Source organism: Clarias gariepinus, chromosome 22, assembly GCF_024256425.1.
Source record: "Clarias gariepinus isolate MV-2021 ecotype Netherlands chromosome 22, CGAR_prim_01v2, whole genome shotgun sequence".
In the NCBI taxonomy this organism is placed as follows: Eukaryota; Metazoa; Chordata; class Actinopteri; order Siluriformes; family Clariidae; genus Clarias; species Clarias gariepinus.
The window spans coordinates 27,618,810-27,638,561 of NC_071121.1; the positions used below are offsets into that span (position 1 = coordinate 27,618,810).

At 40.6% G+C, this 19,752-nt stretch overlaps 1 protein-coding gene across 2 annotated transcripts in view; it reads left to right on the forward strand.

Moving 5' to 3' along the window:
- LOC128510645 (collagen alpha-1(XXIV) chain) overlaps positions 1–19,752 on the forward strand; it is a 112,649-nt gene that overhangs the window by 89,325 nt on the left and 3,572 nt on the right. For both annotated transcript variants that reach the window (XM_053483079.1, XM_053483078.1), the window contains 28 exons: positions 948–1,001; positions 1,511–1,564; positions 2,621–2,674; positions 3,864–3,917; positions 4,785–4,838; positions 4,918–5,025; positions 5,115–5,168; positions 5,453–5,560; positions 7,539–7,592; positions 9,662–9,715; positions 9,865–9,921; positions 10,140–10,193; positions 10,337–10,390; positions 10,522–10,575; positions 10,774–10,827; positions 10,985–11,092; positions 11,261–11,368; positions 11,457–11,564; positions 13,135–13,188; positions 13,303–13,365; positions 15,188–15,241; positions 15,338–15,373; positions 15,994–16,029; positions 16,212–16,238; positions 17,707–17,769; positions 18,549–18,717; positions 18,993–19,102; positions 19,210–19,422. In XM_053483079.1, the coding sequence (XP_053339054.1) occupies positions 948–1,001; positions 1,511–1,564; positions 2,621–2,674; positions 3,864–3,917; positions 4,785–4,838; positions 4,918–5,025; positions 5,115–5,168; positions 5,453–5,560; positions 7,539–7,592; positions 9,662–9,715; positions 9,865–9,921; positions 10,140–10,193; positions 10,337–10,390; positions 10,522–10,575; positions 10,774–10,827; positions 10,985–11,092; positions 11,261–11,368; positions 11,457–11,564; positions 13,135–13,188; positions 13,303–13,365; positions 15,188–15,241; positions 15,338–15,373; positions 15,994–16,029; positions 16,212–16,238; positions 17,707–17,769; positions 18,549–18,717; positions 18,993–19,102; positions 19,210–19,422 (2,070 nt within the window). The remainder of the gene's footprint in view (positions 1–947; positions 1,002–1,510; positions 1,565–2,620; positions 2,675–3,863; positions 3,918–4,784; positions 4,839–4,917; positions 5,026–5,114; positions 5,169–5,452; positions 5,561–7,538; positions 7,593–9,661; positions 9,716–9,864; positions 9,922–10,139; positions 10,194–10,336; positions 10,391–10,521; positions 10,576–10,773; positions 10,828–10,984; positions 11,093–11,260; positions 11,369–11,456; positions 11,565–13,134; positions 13,189–13,302; positions 13,366–15,187; positions 15,242–15,337; positions 15,374–15,993; positions 16,030–16,211; positions 16,239–17,706; positions 17,770–18,548; positions 18,718–18,992; positions 19,103–19,209; positions 19,423–19,752) is intronic.

Consider the following 19,752-nt stretch of genomic DNA (forward strand, 5'->3'; position numbering starts at 1 on the left):
CTCTGGGACAATTTCCTCCTCACTTTTAACATCTTGCTTCTTCAGTGAGGTTCTTCCTCTTTACTTTGGGACAATTTCTGCCCTACTCTGGGCCTTCCTTCTCCTAATACTGTGACCTCCTCAGATCTTCTCATTCTGGAATGTCTCGCACCTGATTCCTGCACCCCATTCCTCATCCTTACTCCGTGCCCATCTCAAACCTCCTCCTTCTTGTTCTGGGACTTTCTTCTTTTCACTGTGGCACTTTCTCCTCATGTTGGAACTTCCTTCTTCTTCTAGAACTTTTTATTCCTTGCCTTGGAACTTTTTCTTTTTTTGTAACCTCTTCTTTCTCACTTTAAGACTTCCTTCTCCTAACTCTAAGACCTTCTCAGACTTTCATTCAGGAATGTTTTCCTACTCATTTTTGTCAAGTCTCCCTCTTCAGTTCCTTTTCATTCTGCAACTTCTTGTTCTTTATTCTGACATACCTCTGACTTCCTTATAACAAAACTGTTACCTCTAAAACATTTTATTTGGGAATTTCTCACTTTTTCTCTGGAACCTCAAACTTCCTCTTCACTCTGAGACTTCCACTCTGGGACCTTCTTAAATGTCATCCTCCCTACGGTAAAAGTGGAACTTTGGAAATTTTTTGTTCTTAATAAAAGATGGTCCATACTCTTCAGTGTCCCTGTCCTGTTTAATGATAATTGATGGTTTCTTGGGTAATTAGAATATTGCCAGATGGAGTGAAGAAACAATAGGCAATGCATACAAAATTGGCAATTCAAAACAGAGCTAGCATTCCTGTCATAAATAGCGTGTAGCCACTGTGTACTTCTACTCATACTTGGACAGATACTTTTACTATTATTGAATGAGTTCTTAATGTCCTGACAAAGGATCCTGTCTACCCAAAAATGAATGTATGTGTGTGTGTGTGTGTGTGTGTGTGTGTACTATAGGGCATTGTGGGTCCACCTGGAAGTTCTGGTGAAAAAGGACCTCATGGTGAACCTGTGAGTATTTTATCTTCACTTCATAAATATTAGACCAAATTGTTGGCTTCATGAGCCGGGGCCATGGACTGCTCCTTCTGGCGATGTATGTGTGTGTGTGTCTGTGTCTGTGTGTGTGCGCGTGTGTCTATCAGCTAGTCTAAACATGTAATCAGTCGGACAGGCCCCTAGTTGTTGCATCTGCTGTAAAAACACACTGCAGCTGTTTGAAGTAGCGGTGCTGTTTTTTCCATTCTTTCATACACATGGCATAGCATATCAGTGAGCACACACACACACACACACACACACACAAACACTTCCCCAAGGTCATGTCCTTTATAAGGCAACCGCTCTCTGTACACAATCACATCACCTTAATCAGGTTTATTTTGCTAACAGTGTTACAGTCTAGCACAATGTCGTGTGTGTGTGTGTGTGTGTGTGTGTTATGCAGAATGGTGGAATGTGTTTTGGAGTCCTGGATTACGTAACTGTGATTTCAGTCTAACAGTATGTTTCTCTATTAGGGACCTAAAGGTCCACCGGGGGAACCGGGAGCAGATGGAGAGCAAGGACATGAGGTAACACAGGCCGTTACATAAAAATGTTACACAAGTGAAGTTTTAAAAGTTTTTATGGGCAGCGATCTCTCTCTCTCTCTCTCTCTCTTTTTCTCACGCTCTCTCTCACTCACACACAGTAATTAATTCATTTTAACACTACTTTCCAAATTAATGTGTTTACTGCAACGCTTATTTAGCTATAGCGCTAATTTTTAGGTTAATCTTTTAATAGATTGCTATAAAGCTAGATAATTTTTAGCTTTTCTTTCTATAGCTATAATATATATAGATAGTCAACAAGTTTGTTGTAACGCTAGTTCACATTTAAGCCTCATTGCTATAGTGATAGTTTGTTTTTTGTAATGCTTATTAACAGTTAAGCCTTTTAGCTGTAGTGCTAATTTTAATTTGTTTACTATAATATTAGTTTTTGTTTAGCTTTTTGCAGTATAAGCTATTTACTGTAATGTTCTAGGATGTTTAATGTGATGTTAATTTCAGGGGGTTGCTTTAATTACTATAATGCTAGTTTTAGCATTTTACTCTGATTACTTAAACATGTGTTTTTTTTTTATTTATTTTACTGTAGCATGTTACCTACAGCACTAGTTTGTGGCTTAATGTGCTTACCGTAATGCTAGTTTACATTTTATCCCCTTTGCTATAGCATTAGCTAGCATTGTTTTCTCTCGTGCCTGTCTATGTTTTAGCTTCTTTGCTATAGTGACTGCAGATTAAGCTGTTTAATTTAACGCTAGCTCACATTTTATCCAGCTTTCAAGCTGTTTATCATAATGCTAGATACTCCGTATCCTGTGTGGCTGGTTTGTGGGTTAATGTGTCTATCAAAATGCTAATCTAGACTTTTCACTATAACATTATTTGGAGATGATGCAAGCTTATCTAAATACATTTAGGCATTTATCAAATGCCATTATCCATTCATCTGAGCAGTTGAGGGTTAATGGTAAGCCAGTGGTAACTTGGTGGTCATGGGGTTTAAACCTGGGACCTACTGATCCGTAGTCCAATGCCTTAACCACCCTGACCCAGTGCTGTGCATTTCTCTGGCAGGGACCTCCAGGACCTGAAGGTGACCAGGGACCTCCTGGAGAACCTGGAGCCAAGGTGAGGAGTTTTAACCCCATGTTAGCACTGACAACTTGAAGAGTGCACGCAGGAGCTAGTAATGCTGTTGAAACGATTTATGTTTTTTAAATTTTATAGAGTGACGAGTTGCATGAACGTTAATATTTTCCCATGAATTTCCTATTTTGCGAATCTCATCAGATGAGGATTTATTGCCATGTTCCTATAAAGAGGGGAGGGGAAAATAAAGGCGCTGAAAAGTATTGGCACCCTTCGCCTGCAGCAGACTGGGGTGTTTTATGGCAAAGGTGTACGCGTGCCAAGGACTGTTCTAACGATTACCGGCTACAAAGATTACAAACAGGAAACTGGGACAGCGTTTATGAGGTTCTGTTGTCTACGCTGGTCACAAACAAGAGTGAAAACTTAAAAGATTTTTTGGTTTTCTTTTCTTTTATATCTTTTTGCATATTTTTGTCACACTTAAATGATTGAGATCATCAAAGAAATTTGGATATTTCACAAATATAACCAAATACAAAATGATTGCATTCATTATTAAGAGAAAAAAACGCTGTCCAAGCTTGCCTGGCCCTATGCTAAAATGTAATTGCTATATCAAATAATGAATAACCTGTAATTAAACCACATTTTTTGAAATTTCACTTTTTCACAAATTTCTCTGGCGACACCCAGACCTGATTACTGCCAGATCTGTTGAACCAAGAAATCACTTATGTAGACCCTGTCTGACAAAGTAAAGCACGTTGTTGCACATATACTTAATAATAGCTGAACAATTAATACATCTAAATTTACCTGTAAATGTTATTTTAATTATTTTTATTTATTTTATTTGTAAAGCGGAATATATATATTAGGGATCACTCGATAGGATATTATCTCGATACCTAGGTGTGATTCGATTTGTATTGTGTTGCCATTTTATGAAAAATTTCCCATTTGTACTATTATTATTATTTTTTTTTTATTAATTTGATTTATTTTGTTACAATTACAAAGAAATTTCACTGCAATAAACGCAACTAGAAATGTATAAAAAGTATGATGTGTTTGAATTGATGATGGTGATGATGATGATGATGATGATGTCGTGCTGTGTTCAGCATGCAATCGAGATTACAGCAGCGCGGTCCTACACTGATAAACTAGAAATAATGGTTCAAACATGTCTCAATGGTGGACGCTACACTTCTCGTTCCTGTAGGGTGAAATCGGAGCAGTGGGTGCTGAAGGGGAGCAAGGGCAAGAAGGTGTAAGGGTGAGTCCACATTCTTGCTAATTAATTACACCTTTAGGGTTTATTAGTTTCACTAGCAGAGATTTCTCTGCCTTCACTCATGCCGTCTGATCGTCTCCAGTTACACCGTAACTTTGTCAGTCCTCATGTTTTGCTTATACAGAGCGGAAGATTAACTTTGGATTACGTTACTGGAGTTAAACACGTGCGCTCAGGCTGCTTTCACGTCTACAGTTACACTTATAGAAAAGCCATAACAATACTCTTATCGCTCTTATATCCACTCATTAAATGCAGTTAGGTGTTTGTTTGCTTTTGTTTGAGGATGGTGTTTGTCTTCACAAAGAAACTGACCCATTTGTTTGACCAGACAGTATTTGGGAAGTTGGAAAAGTGGAAAAATGGAAGTTTGTATGAAATATGTTTTAAGATCTGATAGTTTGGAAAGGGAAAATTTTCAGGCTGAAGGTGATTTGGTTTGTAGTCGAGTTACATGTTAAATGCTGGAGGTTGAGAGTAAAATTGTAAAATATATACTTGTATTATTCTAATAAACGATCTACTTTAGGCTTAATTTTAGCAGTTTTTGATTACAGGTAGTTTATAATTAAGCAGCACATAAAGATGATGATGATGATGATGATGATAATGATGTTGATTATTATTATGTGGATGTGTCCGTGTTAAATGTGTACCTTACCATAACTTGTATAATCAATTATGATGTGCTTAAATTAGCTCTCCTTGAGTCCAAAGCGTCGACGTTATAATGTATGCGCATATATTGTATTTTATATACTGTCTGATTTTATTCACCTTAAGTAGCAGTAATGGAATGCACTCAGACAATTAAACTTTAATGCATGTGTGTTTGTGTGTGTCTGTTAGGGGCCTCCAGGTCCAGCAGGAGAAGACGGACCTCAGGGAAAGGACGGGCCGAAGGTCTTAAATGTGTCCTTGATATTTTATCTTTTCTAACTTCACCTTTAAGGGTTTAGTAATCGTTGTGCTTTCATTCCAGGGTGAACAAGGTGACCGCGGTGCAATGGGGGAGCATGGGGAAAGGGGCGAGGTCGGTGACCCCGGCCCTCCAGGAGCTCCTGGAGAAGCTGGAGTAAAAGGATTTCTGGTGAGATTGAAATCTAGAATTTCAAGATTTGAAATTCTAGATTCCAAGATTTCCTAAAACATTTTGCGTATGATCTGTTCATTATTTAGGGACCTGAAGGTAAACAAGGACCGCCAGGTAAACGTGGACGTCACGGAAAAAAGGTAAAGCATGATTTAAAATGACGGCATATGAAACTGATGTTTATTTCTTTATTTATACTCATATTTATTTTCTTCTGGTGGCAATATTTAATAAACAAAGCAAAGGTTGGACCCATTACTGCACCCTGTGGTACTCCACTTGGGAAAGCAAAAAAGAAAGTGTTTAAAAGAGCCACGGTTAACTGCACAAGACACAGCTAACAGCATCCTAGACAGCTAGACTTAAGACAAGCGCTAATGTAAGACACTCACTGAGACACCACTATTTTGTCGGTTTGTATCAGGGTGACCAGGGATCGCCGGGTCAGCCAGGAGAGACGGGTTCAGCTGGCGAATTTGGACAGAAAGGAGAACGAGGACTGAAAGGAGCTCGCGGAACCAGAGGACCACCGGTTAGTCCCTGAATGTCTCCTTCATGACATCACCTCCTTATTTCATTCTCTGCTAGATTCCTGTCTTTATTTTATTTACAAAATCTTAATTTGAAGAACTAGCAGGTTGCTTCCTTTTTGTCTTTGGCTTTAGTCAGACACTATTATCAAACACGATGACCTGAGCAAGACTTCTGCTGTGAGAGTGCTGCGTGTTTACCACTGGACCACTAGAGGGCATGCTAATGATGCTAGTAAATGCGCGTAGACAGTAAGAGCGCCACCAATTTACCGAAATATTAAATTGGAAAACAGGAAAAAGCATAAATAACTAATTAGTTTCTGACATGTGTACTGTGGAAGCAGCAGTGAGGCATTTTGGACGCTGCATCAATACCATATCCTCCTGAGAGGATCTATCCATCCTACTGTAAATTGCAATCTTTATTTATAGGCGATAACTATATTCAATATCTGGGCCAGGGGTAGCTCAGTGGTTAAGGCATTGGACTAACGTTTGGAAGATCCCAGGTTCAAACCCCACAACCACCAAGTTGGGACAGTTGCCACTGTTGGGCCCTTGGGCAAGGCCCTCAACTGCTCAGATGTATAATAAGATGAAAATAAATAAATAAATAAATGTAAATTGCTCTGGATAAGAGCGTCTGCCAAATGCCTAAATGTAAATATCTGAACTATACATTTAATGTCTGAATGTCTTCAAATAGGAAGTAGTTTGGCAAAAGAATTATACCTAAAAGGCATGATATGAGGATGGTACAAGGATCTTTATAGACAATGAAGCAGGGAGAAAGTGTCATGTGACATCTCATATGAAGACATTTGGGTGTCAAGAGGTAGAGTAATTTGGGAGCTACAATGTACCTTATGGTAATATTTCTGAAATAAACTGAAATGGAGAGATAACTGGGATGAGGGACGTGAGATACACACTCTGTGTGTGGGAAGCTGTTGTCACTGATTGGAATTCTTATACCCTGTTAGAAACTCAGACAATGTAAATGATGTAAATCGGCATAAATGCTCCTAACAATTCAGACTGTATTCGCAACGTGGCCCTCTGTTCACTTAACGTTATCTCAACAACTAGATTACACCGCTCATCCAACATCAACCGTCATGCTGGGAAGCAGCTTGGGATTGAGTTACATTTCTAGTCAATACATCCTGACTGCTGCTTGTTCTTATTTTCTTAAACGTTCCTTGGTGTATTTTTCCAGCCACACATAAGTGGCTTAAACACATCATTAGGATCTCAGTTCTTCTGAACGTTGCGGTTGGAACCATCGTCTCAGGAGGCTGCCAACGTACCAGACTCTCTGTTCCTCTGCCTTATTTAATTACTGAGGCACGATTTCCCGTAGCACGCCTCGGGTTCCAGTAGCTAATCTGTAATATTTCCTCAGCTAGAGCCATTGTCTCAGCGATTAGTTTCTTATGGTAAGAGCGAGCTGTAATGTCATGGACACTGCGGAAGAAATGACCTGTCAGGATCGCTCAACGTCTGAAACGCTTGACACGGATCAAAACCAGAGCTCGACACAACACCGCTGTTGACCTTCAGCTATAAGAATCCAGCTAGTCTAAACAGAAACAGAGTCTGGACCTGAGTCAAAGACTCCTAATAGGGGATTTAGTTTATTTGTTTATTTATTTATTTATTTAAGTAAATCTACTAAAGATTGTCAACTGCTGCGCATTAATTGATTTGTTCTGTACAACAACATGAGCACACTGACGGCATTAATAATAATAATAATAATAATAATAGTAATAATGAGAATCATTCCCAATCTCAGGCTGTAAAACGTTTCAGCAGAAGGAGACGCAGGTTCTATAGGAATGTGTTTTGAATTCGAGATCAGATCCAGAGAGAGCTTTCAGGTGTCTCTTTCACTGTCAGGAGTCTGATTTCAAACATAAACTCATTTTTCAGTCATGTGTGTGTGTGTGTGTGTGTTTTCTTCATTACGTCCAGGGTCAACCAGGAGTTATGGGACCGCAGGGGGACCCAGGAATGGAAGGGTACACAGTGAGTTACTCTTGCTTTTTTTGAAAACAAACACACGCACACGGTTAAACGCTACATCGCCCCGGGGAGTCCTCGCACGGAACGACGGATTAGCAAAACAGAAACTCACAAAAAAAAATAAAGGACAAACATTCTTCATAATTATTTATACCAACACACACAAACCATGACCCCGACCCACCCCACCCCACCCCACTCCGACCACATACACACACACACTCAGATCAACACCAGGAACTAACATTCTTTAAATCAATTCCTTAAATCTTAATAGTAAACACGCTTTTTAGGATTTCTTCCCTCGCATTTTGATGTTTGGGTGAGATTAAATTAAAGCCGTACTTATCCAGGATTAGTTTCCCATGCGGAACATGAGTCTTGGATTTTAGTTTTGTCCAGATTTAGTTTGTCTGTCACATCAGGAATATTTCACAGACTGTTTATTATATCCACAGAAGGATTACACCATGCTGTACTCTACATTAACTAGTAAAAATATCCTCAAGCAAAGTACAAATAAAGATTGACAGGCAAAAGTTTGCACACCCTATCCATTCTCATGAACATATCTCACTGCATAGTCCTCTTCTGAGAAAGTTACATACTGTTTAAAAACATTAAGGGAACACTTAGCCCCGGTTTGACATACACTACCAGTAAAAAGTTTGGACACCCCTTTTAATTCCATGGTCATTTTTTTATTTCTGTCTACAATGTAAAACAACGCTCAAGGCGTCCAAAATATGCGGTACAGTAAGTCCCCAACACACGAACGAATTCTGTTCCGAGAGCTTGTTCGTAAGTCCAGTTTGTTCTTAAGTCCAACAAACCTTTTCTAGGTACTAGGATACTAACAAACTTGTCTACACACACTGTATAAAACTCTTGATTTTGTCCTTGTTCTTTAGCATCGTGTAGATGGTTGAACTATTCATGTTAAAAGAGTCATATAATTACTATAAAAATCTGCCATCTTTTCACCTCGCTCCATTTTCTCAATTATTTTAACTTTTTTATTATGACTATTCACGTTATTGCTTCCCGCTTCTTAGCAGTACCAGCTTCATTGCCGCTACTTTTACACTTACTTCCGGACATTCTAGGATGCACGCTGCATGCACGTGACAATGTAGGCTGGACAACTTACACGCGTAAATGCATGTTCGTATCTCGACCTCAAATGTACAAACTTTTGATTGTACTCAATTATAAATACCGGGAGTGTTTTGTTGATGTTTTTATAATAATAATAATAATATATATATATATATATATATATATATATAAGGGAATGTTCAAGTCAAACCAGGACTATTTGTTCTCTTAATTTTGTGAGCATTTACAAATTTAAAAATGTCTGAAATTTTTCTTAAAATAAGAATAAAACAAACCAAATCTAAGACTATTAAGCTTATTAGTTTTTTCTAGCATTCTTCTTTATCATTTGCTTATTTCAAGAGATGTAACTAAAACTAGCAAAATTATTTCTGCCAACAGAAAAATACATTTCTGCTTTCAATTTTAGTAACATTTGGCTGGAAGTAAGCGTATGACTCTTGCTGTAAACTTCTTTTAATGATTTATAGATGGATTTGGCTAGGTTCAAGAATATTCCAGTTTTCAGTATTATGAAATTTTTTGCAGTGTAATACCCACGAACAAGCTCTTTAGGGTGAGCAGCTATAATTAGCGTTTCCCTTATAACACATATAAGTAACCTTTGCAAACATGTTACATGTTCTAGTTATTTTTAGCTCCTCCTGTATCACTAAAATCAACCGCAGAATCTAAAACTAGCAAAGCTTTAGCTACAAGTTTCAACTGGCGAATTCCTTTTTATTTATTTTTGCTAGAATCAAAAAACTTCATGTCATGGCTTCTGCCCATCTTGTTTGCTAACCATGCTAGTTTTAGATACTTAATATTATAAAACAAGCTTGCATGATTTTTTTTCAGCTAGCTAAAGATGTTAGCACTTAGCTTTAATCGTGAACACTCGCTAGTACTTTGTAAACATCAGCTCGGGTTTTGTGTATTTATTTTTATTTATATATCTTTTCCGACTGTAGGGTCACGTCGGCAAGCCTGGTCCTGCTGGACCCCCAGGACCTAAAGGTGAAAAGGTAATTAGCATTATCCGCATTATTTGTTGTGTGTGTGTTGTTTATTTATTTACTTTAGGCATGATTGTATGTATGAGCTAGCCATAACACTACTTTGTAACTGCAGTGGCAGTGTGTGTGTGTGTATGTGTGTGTGTGTGTTTCGTCAGGGTTATCCAGGGGAGGACAACGGTACCCCAGGATCGCCGGGGCCCTTAGGTGAACCAGTAGGTCTAGATCTCCTTGCACCTCCTTACATCATCACCACACACACAAACCACTTCCTGTTTATGAAAACTCACTACAGTACGTGTTGAATACATGCGAATAAAACAGCCATATGACCACGTGAATCGTGATACACTTGCTGTGGTTCTCCATGATGTGCCGTAGTGCTGTTAGATGTCTGGAATTAGTTTGTGTGTGTGTGTGTGTGTTTGGGCAGGGTCCTCCAGGTGAGAGAGGTGACAGAGGAGACCCGGGAGATAAGGGGTATCAGGTGAGTAGAGGAGGTCATCGATGACCTCAGGTTTGTCTTGGGATTAATCTAATCCCAGGCTTAGATCAGGATTTATTTCTCAAAACACTAATTAATTACAGAGCGAGAGAGAGGAGGAGGTGTAATGTGGGTCTGTGTTTCAGGGTCATGCGGGGGTCACCGGTGCTCGAGGATCAGTGGGCCAGCAGGGGGCGCCAGTGAGTACATGTTACTATATGTTGCTGTTTTAAATCTACAATCTGTGTGTGTTGTGTGTGTGTTAAACATTTTTTTCTGTTGTCTTGTGTAATTATGGACTGATTGAGTGTGACACAGGATTTTGTTTTAGGGATTACCTGGACTGCCTGGAAATACAGGACCTGTAGGAGATAAAGGAACTCAGGTGTGTTTGAAAGCGGGATAAAGACTAAAAGAGGGCAGAGATAGATAGATAGATAGATAGATAGATAGATAGATAGATAGATAGATGTGAGGGAGGGGCATGTTGCCTCAAGGTATTTAAAGTGCTTGAATATGTGAACTCAAATAAATGGCAATAATTGATAAAAGTGTGTGTGTGTGTGTGTGTGTGTGTGTGTAGGGAAAGCCAGGAAAACACGGTGCTCAGGGTCAGATGGGTTCTCCTGGTCCAGAGGTAAGTGCCATTGCTGTTGTTGATTATTTTCCTGTAACAGCATGACACACACAGCGTCTCCTCCTTCACACTCTCACGTGAACCCTTACCTCACTGATCTAACCTGTAACTAATTAAACGTCTGGTTGAGTATGTGACGGAGTGTGTTGTGTTTCAGGGACCTTTAGGTTTGCCAGGGCCCAAAGGCATGATGGGATATCCTGGACCTGATGGTGCTCCAGGGTTACCCGGGCTACCGGGACGTCCTGGTCTGATTGGTCTCACAGTAAGTTTAGGAACTGAACAGGAATCTGATTGGTCAATCTTGTTTATTGTTTCTATGGTAACAACTTACATCGTACTCCACACAATCCTAAGTGAGTGTTCTGATCATTCATGGAAGGAGTCTTCAGTGTCAGCTTTGTTTTAGAATCGCTTCTGCTTTGATTGACAGGGTGAGCGTGGCACGACCGGTGCGGAGGGGAGGGCGGGGCTTCCTGGTCCACGTGGTGAGATCGGGCTTCCTGGTGCGATCGGAGACAGAGGCGAGCCTGGGATACAGGTATGTTCTTCTCTTCTCCAACCCACACGTGAGCTTACCTGTGTGGCCGCTTCACGTTCACCCCGGCGTATGTGTTTATATTTTTCAGGGAGAGAGGGGTTTGCCAGGTGACAGGGGGCCAGGTGGTGCAAAGGGCATGCCGGGTGTCTCCGGGGACCAGGGCAGAATGGGCGATCCTGGGGTCAAAGGTCAACCGGTGAGAGACAGAATCCAATTAAATATTTAAAGCGTCAGCTATCAATCAGCAGTGTTACTGATGCTACGATGCAATAAGAGTATTTCACACTTACACACTCTCTTAAGACTACCATGCTTACTATAACAGTAGCACGCTTCCATACTCATAGCGGTAGCTCGATGTTTAAGGCATTGGACTATGGTTTAGAACGTCCCAGGTACAAACCCCACCACCACCAGGTTGGGCAAGGTCCTTATCTCTTAACTGCTCAGTTGTACAGTAAGATGTAAGAAAAGTCACTCTGGATAAGGGTGTCATAATGCCATTATGTAAATGTACTGTAAGAATGTTATCAAGGACGGTAGCAAGAAGAAAAGGGGGCCACTTTCAGTTTGGTTGGTTTTTTAAAGCAGCCGATGCCAAGAGGAATCATAAATGAGGGTTAAGTGAGGTTTAATGTCTATTTATATATTTTACTTTATTTAAATGTCTTTTCTAAATGTCTTGAATGTTTTTATATGCAAAAAATATGATTATAGTCTTGGGAATTGGTAATATCGATCATATTTTTGGGTGGCTGGAACAGATTATCTGCATTTATAATGGAAATTTCGCCGCCGGAGCAGATTAACTTTGTATGCCGAGGTGCCACTGTATTACGTTTATGGCACACTAGGCTTCTATTTGCATACTCGTATTTTTTACATACTAGCACGCTTGTACTGTATATTTAGAAAGTAGCACACTAGCCTTCTCCTTTTATACAAGCATTTGTACACCTTGGCATACTTGTATATACAGTTTATAGCACACTAGCCTACTACTTGTACACTAGTATTTTTATATCCTAACCAACTTGTACAGTGTATTAAAATACTAACACACAGCCTTTCCAAATCCTAGCATACTCGATTATTAAAATACTAGCACACTAGCCTACAGCATTTATGCTAGCAGTTTTTTTTAACCCGTAGCATACTTGTACATTAAGCTACTAGCACACTAGTGGTAGCACAACCATACTTATATATCCAGGATATTTATATATTAGATTACTAGCTTTCTTAAATGTTCGAATATTATCACACTAGCCCTCTTTCATGCTAGCATTGTTACATATTAGTCTAATAATGCACTGATTGCTATATTAGCCTGTATATATTAACCCTCTCAAGCACTAGCTCTCATAAATACAAGTGCGCCAGTAGAACTGTACACGAGCACACTTTTGTACGTTCTTGCATACTCTAGCTATCACGCTAGCATGTCACCTTTGAAAAGCTCAGATGTAGGACCTGCACCCTCACCTCTACACAAACCCTTATCCCTTGTCCTTAACGCTTCTCCAGACTAAGCTGAGTTACTCGATTCCCTCAGACTAATAAGCGAGCGGCGTCTGATTAAACACACTCATGTGTTCGAGATGGAACGAGTGCAAAGTCAAAGAAAGTTCTCCGGTTCCCTACAGACGATAGTGATGCTGAGACTGAACACACATTCCAGTGGTGTGTGTGTGTGTGTGTGTGTGTGTGGTCCAGATCAGCTTAACTCAGCTGTCAGTCATGTGTGTGTGTGTGTGTGTCTGTAGGGAGAAGTTGGAGACCCAGGGATCTTAGGACTTCAGGGTTTTCCAGGACCGAAGGTAAGCACACACACACACACACACACACATGGGATTGGCATACCATTAGCATTATTGTTGATTATTATTATTATTATTATTACAATAATTAATATTATTATCCGCTGTGTCCAGGGGCCGAGTGGAGATGTAGGCTTTGCTGGAGCTCCAGGGCCCAAAGGACCGCTGGGTTCACTGGTGAGCTACATCACAAGCACTTACACACTCGCATGATTCCATAGTTTCACCTTTGCAAACTTACATGTACATACAGTTCTTGGATTCTTACACACCTAAACACTTTCATACTTCTATACTCACACACCTACATGCTTACGCATTCCCATGTTGCACACACTCATACTTGCGTACTTGTATACTCATACTTGCATGCTTGTACAACCTTACACTCTTACACTTTTATTCTTCCATACTTCATATTTGCCTACTTCTATACTCTTTCCATACACCTTTAGGTTGCACACTTACTAACCTGCTCGTACACTTTCATATTTACATCTGTTCTATACGGTACATATAATAAAATCTTAAAGTGGGCGTGTCTATACATTGAAAATATTTGTAAAAAAAAAAAATTAGTAGCGGTGTAAGATGAGTAATAGAACAGATCGAGATGGTTTTTGAAAGTCTGTTTTTTTGTTATTGCACTCATCATGTAAACAGTACTGAAGTACTGTATACAGTATTAATTCTTTTAAGCATATAAGTCAAAATTTGAAATTAGCATACAGTATCTTCTCTTTCCTGTGGGCCGATTGTGATAAAACAAAGCCTGTATGTTACCTCGAGCTCAACCATAAGGCTTAAAAAAATCAACCTTGGAAAAATCGTTACTTTATCTTAAAATTCAACAGATGGCGCTGTACATTTTTTAATACGCGCTTATAAGTGTGCGATTAAATTCCGCGGTCACATCTAGTACTCTTATATACCGTATGCATACTTCATTAATTGCACGTTTTTAATACTTCCATACTTGTATACTCATACTTGCCTGTTTGTACACCCTCACACGTTTACATGTCGATACTTCAAAACGTTTGCACATTTTATTGCTTGCATATTTTCAAACTTCCATACTTGCACTTACCTGCTTCTAAATTCTGGTAATTCTTCTAACTGGTTGTACATTTTTTTTTACTCTCACACATTCATACTTCATATGTTTCCATGTTGCATATTTGAAAGGGTTTGCACTCTTTCATGCTTGTATACCTATACAGTGAAACCTCAGATTGCAAGTAACACGGTTTACAAGCGTTCCGCAAGACGAGCAAAGATTTTTAATAAATTTTGACTTGAAAAACAAGCAAGTCTTGGTTTACGAGTACCGAGTATCATGTATCACACGTGCGCTTCTTGTTTTGACGCCAAGCGTCACGTGATCACAACTGAGCCAATGTTTTTTTTTTCTTGTGCTGCGGAATTGTGAGTAATCGTCTCCCCTGCTGGGTCTTAGTGCTCGTCTCTCACTGGTATAATCAACAGCCGACGAATTATGCTCGTAATCCGAGGTTCCACTGTACTTACTGTACCTGCTTGTACTGTTTTATACATGCATACTTCATATTTGCACATCTTTATACTTTGCACTTTTATACTTTAATACTTTCATACTCTGACACATTAATACCTGCATACTTAAACATTAGCATACTGCTATAATTGCTTTCTTTAAGCATTCTTTTCTCATTTTAATTTCTTGTACTTTGTAATCATTAAAATAAACATGTAAGTGTCGGGTTTTCAGCGTCTTTAGGACAGACGAGTTTGACCAGCTGTGTGTTTTGTTCTTTTGGTTCTTATGTTCTCTCTCTGTCTCTCACTGCATTTCTTTATTCCCTCTTTCTTTCTTTCTTTCTTTTTCTTTACACAGTTTTTTTTTTATATTTGATGCATTCTTTGTGTATGTATAAGACTCATTGCCAAACTTTTTTTATGCCATCAGTCATTTTTCATTATGACCCTTTCTTATTAACTGTGTGTGTGTGTATTTCAGGGTTTTACAGGTCCTGTTGGTCCAGTAGGGATGATTGGCCCATTAGGAAGACCTGTAAGTCTCTCTCTCTCTCTCTCGCTCACTCTCTGTGTCTCACTCTCTCTGTTTGCTTAAGCTCATGTATGCATTTCTCTTTTCTCTCTCTCTCAGGGTCCGCAGGGTCCTAAAGGAGGGACAGGAGAGATGGTGAGAAACATGCATGCCTCTTAAAGTCTCACGTGTGCCGAAAGCTTTTTTTAAATTTGACTTTTTTTTCACATCTTCGATTAAGACCAAAGGCATCACAGCTGTCACAATCTGCCATTCTTCACTTTCACTTTCAGTTTTATGTTTTGGCTTCGCCGGCTGTGTGTTCATTCACTGGCGGGAATCAAAATCTAATAAATGTTTACTGGAAGGTTTACTGGAACAAATGAAGCAAGTGCACCCCCACCATGACAAAACACAAAACACACACACTCACACACACACACCTACACAGGTTATGATCGGTGAACCCAAGCTGCAGTGTCATATTCCGGCCTGTAGGGGCAGCAGAGCTCCATCACAGATCTGCGCCACTGTATTCTGTATTCTGATTGCACAGAAGGTGTTGATTAATTTTCTAGAACAGCAGCCTGGACAGTAGTGTAGAGTTCTGTTGCTGCTCTTATCCTTATGCGCTATCATATAAAATAATCGTGTGAATGGAAGGAGTCTCCAGTGTCAGGTGCTCCAGCGTCTTCAGGACAGATGAGTTTGACCAGCTGTGTGTTTTGTTCTTATTGTTATTGTTGTTGTATTAACTTTTTCTTTTGCCCCAAAAGGGACCCCAGGGGCCGCGTGGTAGTCCAGGACTGCGGGTAAGTGCGGCCAGTGTTATTTATATTCATGGATAAAACTACCATGAGTTACATTCATGCCCTATAAAGAATATATCTCTGTCTAGTTTATATCGACTTATATAAACTTGAAATTCTGTGTTTGAGAAACAAACTGCAGCTCAGCTTTTCTCAGCTTTTCTTTGTTTTTGTTCGGTTTTTAGGGACCTCCAGGTGCTCCAGGACCATCGGTAAGAGAACATGTATTCATAATTAATAATAAAGCAATGTCCCAGACGGTGGTGTAGTGGTTAGCACTGTCGCCTTGCACCTCCAGAGTCCGGGTTTGATGTCCGTCCAGACTCGATTCCCGTCTCTGTGTGCATGGAGTTTGCCTGTTCTCCCCGTGCTTGGTGGGTTTCCCCTGGGTACTCCGGTTTCCTCCCACAGTCCAAAGATATGTAGGTTAGGTTAATTGGCGTTCCCAAATTGGCCGTAGTATGTGAATGAGAGTGTGAGTGTGTCTCCAGGGTGTACCCCACCTTGTGCCCCAAGTCTCCTGGGATAGGCTCCAACCCCTCTGTAACCCTAAATACAGGCTAAAGCGGTAAAGATGATGAGTGTGTAAGAGTGAGTGTCCCAGACCACTTTACATTTGGGCATTTGGCAGACGCTCTTTTCCAGAGCGACTTACATTTTTTAAATCTCATTACACATCTGAGCAGTTGAGGGTTAAGGGCCTTGCTCAAGGGCCCAACAGTGGCAACTTGGTGGTTGTGGGGTTTGAACCTGGGATCTTCCGAACCGTAGTCCAATGCCTTAACCACTGAGCTACCCCTGACCCAGTGAACTTCACATCAGTTCTGCTATAAAAATAACATAATAAAAACATTCGGAATAATGATTGCCTGGCGTCTAGACTAATTTTAATGATAGAGTCAGTGTAAACCGTTCATTCTGGAACTGAGAAGCTCGACAAAGATCAATAAACATCTCTTCTTTAAAGTCTGTTTCATCAATTAAAATGTCTTTGTAAGTCTTCTTCCTCAACCAACAAGTCTTTGTAACTTAAGGGAAGCTAATTTACAATTACCAAGACTCGTTGATTAAAGACAAAGAAACCAAAGACTTGTCCAGATTTAGGAAAACTTATTAATTGAAGACAACGACTTTCTGAAGACATATGAAGACTTGTTTAATGAAAACAATGACGTACCAAGACTTAATGAAGAATTTATACCCGCGTGCTGGTGTGTTTGTGTCTCTCTGTCTGTAAATGATAAAGAAAAAGCCAGAAATGCGATGCTACTGTGTGGACCAAACCTGAGAGTTCCCGCTTACAGTAGTTAGTGTTCTCAGGTCGTTGTACAGACCGAACAATGTTCTCCTAAATAAAACCGGCTGTGGAGGCTGAGCTGAGCGATTACTCACAGTTTCACTTTAACTCAGAGATAAATATTCACTTAGCTGGAAGTCTGGGTTGATTAAGTTTGGCTAGCATTCAAACTTTAGAGAACGTAGTCAAAGTGTCAGGCTCATTTTTCTCACGATAACGTATGATGTTTAAACGCAGACGGTTAGGAGGTTGTGATGTTCAGTAAATCGAGCTGGTGCAGATAAACGATCTCCAGCAGACCAACGAGGGGATAAAAGGGGACGAGTGTGTGAGGAGTGTGAGGGTTACTGTGGCTCTGATCTGAGACCGGGCTGTGTTTACAGAGACACGTGCGTGTGGGAGGAGCCAGACTGACAGCCAAGGAACCCGCGGAATCGGCATACGAGGTACCAAGACTGTCACACACACACACACACACACGCATGCAGACAAATAAATATTCAGAAACAGTAAGACAAAGAAAATATAAACAGAGAGAAAGGGACATCACATGGATGGTGAGAGAGAGACAGACAGAAGTAGAGAGAGTTACAGAGAGAGTGAGAGAGACGGGACGGAGATGGAGAGAGTGAGACAAAGAGAGAATGACAGAAACACAGACGGATACAAGACCGAGGAAATACAAACAAAGAGAGAAAAGCAGAAACAAGGAGACAGGGAGAGATAGAGGAAGAGACAGTGAGAAAAAAAAACTATAGAAACTCAGGTAGAGAGAGAGAAACAGAAATGGAAAGAGAATGAGAGAAAGACAAATAAAGAGGGATAAGAAAGACAAGCAGACAGAGAAAGAGAGAGACAGACAGATAGAAATATAGATGGTGAGAGAGCGAGAGAGACAGACATAGAGAGAGAGACAGATCTACAGATAAAGAGGGAGAGACAGAAATAAAAATAGAGATGGAGAGAGATCTACAGAGAGAGAGAGAGAGAGAGAGAGAGACAGGTCTACAGTGAGAGTAGAGGGAGAAATAGAAATTGAGAGAGAGACAGAATCAGAAAAAAAGAGAGAAGTCTGTATGATGTTATTTTAGTCTTGCAAATGTATATAAAGCCAGAGGGGTAATAATCACAATACTCTCCCAGAAGTTCAGAAGAGATTCGTTGGCATAAATGTTAACAAAAATATTTCTCTCTGTCTCTCTCTCTCTCTCTCTCTCTCTCCCAGAGCTACCAGAGTGCCGACGCGTCCGTGTCGGAGCAGAACACCGAGGTCCTCAGGACTCTGCACTACCTGAGCGCCGTCATCTCGGACATCAAGACCCCGGCCGGTACGCGGGAGAACCCCGCCCGCTCCTGCAAAGACCTGCTGGACTGCAAGCCCAAGATGGCCGACGGTAAGAGCCATGATGCGTTTCCTGTAACAGCAGCTCTGACAGCAGTGCAGTTTATATCCATTTAAATGTACGCATTGCTACGGTGCGGTTTTCTGTAACGGTAGCATGTTTGGAGGGAGTCTCCAGTTCTAGCGCTGTGAGCTAAAGCTGGAACTTAAACAGGGTAAAGTTATTGATAGGTATTGATACATACCAGTTACTGAATTATACAGTTAATGATTATTGTTGGTAATTCAGAAATGGTTTGCTAACGAAACGATTCGTGTCTCGTACAGGAATGTTCTGGATCGACCCGAACCTCGGCTGCTTTTCAGACGCCATCCAGGTGTTCTGTAACTTCACAGCTGGAGGCCAGACCTGCCTTTACCCCCTTGCTACAGATAAGGTACTCTAACACTCACACATAGACACCAAACACACACACACACTCAGATTCACCTGACACGCGGCAAAGTGTATAAGCCATGTTGTTGTTCCTCTGCGTTCCTGTAGGTGGCGCTTGGGGTCAGTAAGGTCCAGATGAAGTTTCTGCACTTGCTAAGCATTGAAGCCACTCAATCCATCTCACTCCACTGCTACAGCGAGCCCTCCACCCCATCCTCCTCCAGTCACACACCTGGCAGCGTACGCTTCTACGGCTGGAACGGCCAGGTGCTCGAGAGGAGCTCCATACCACACCATCACGTGCTTCAGGACGACTGTGGGGTGAGACAGAGAGAGAGAGAGACAGAATGGAAGTGACGGAGGGACGAAAGCAGAGCGAAAGAGTCAGACAGAAGGAGAAACAAAGTGCATGTAAAAAACGCCAGAGAGTGAGAGGGAGGCAAGTGAGACATAAAGAGAGACAATGACAGGATGGAACAGCAAGACAAAAAGGAGAGGCAGAGAGAGAATGGCAGAATTTCAGAGGAAGGGACACGCTACGAAAAAAGGAGGAACAGACAGAAAGATCCATGGTGTGAGAGAGAGAGAGAGAGACAATGACAGAGTGAGACAGATAGATAAAATGAGACAGAGCAAGAAAGAGACCGAGGG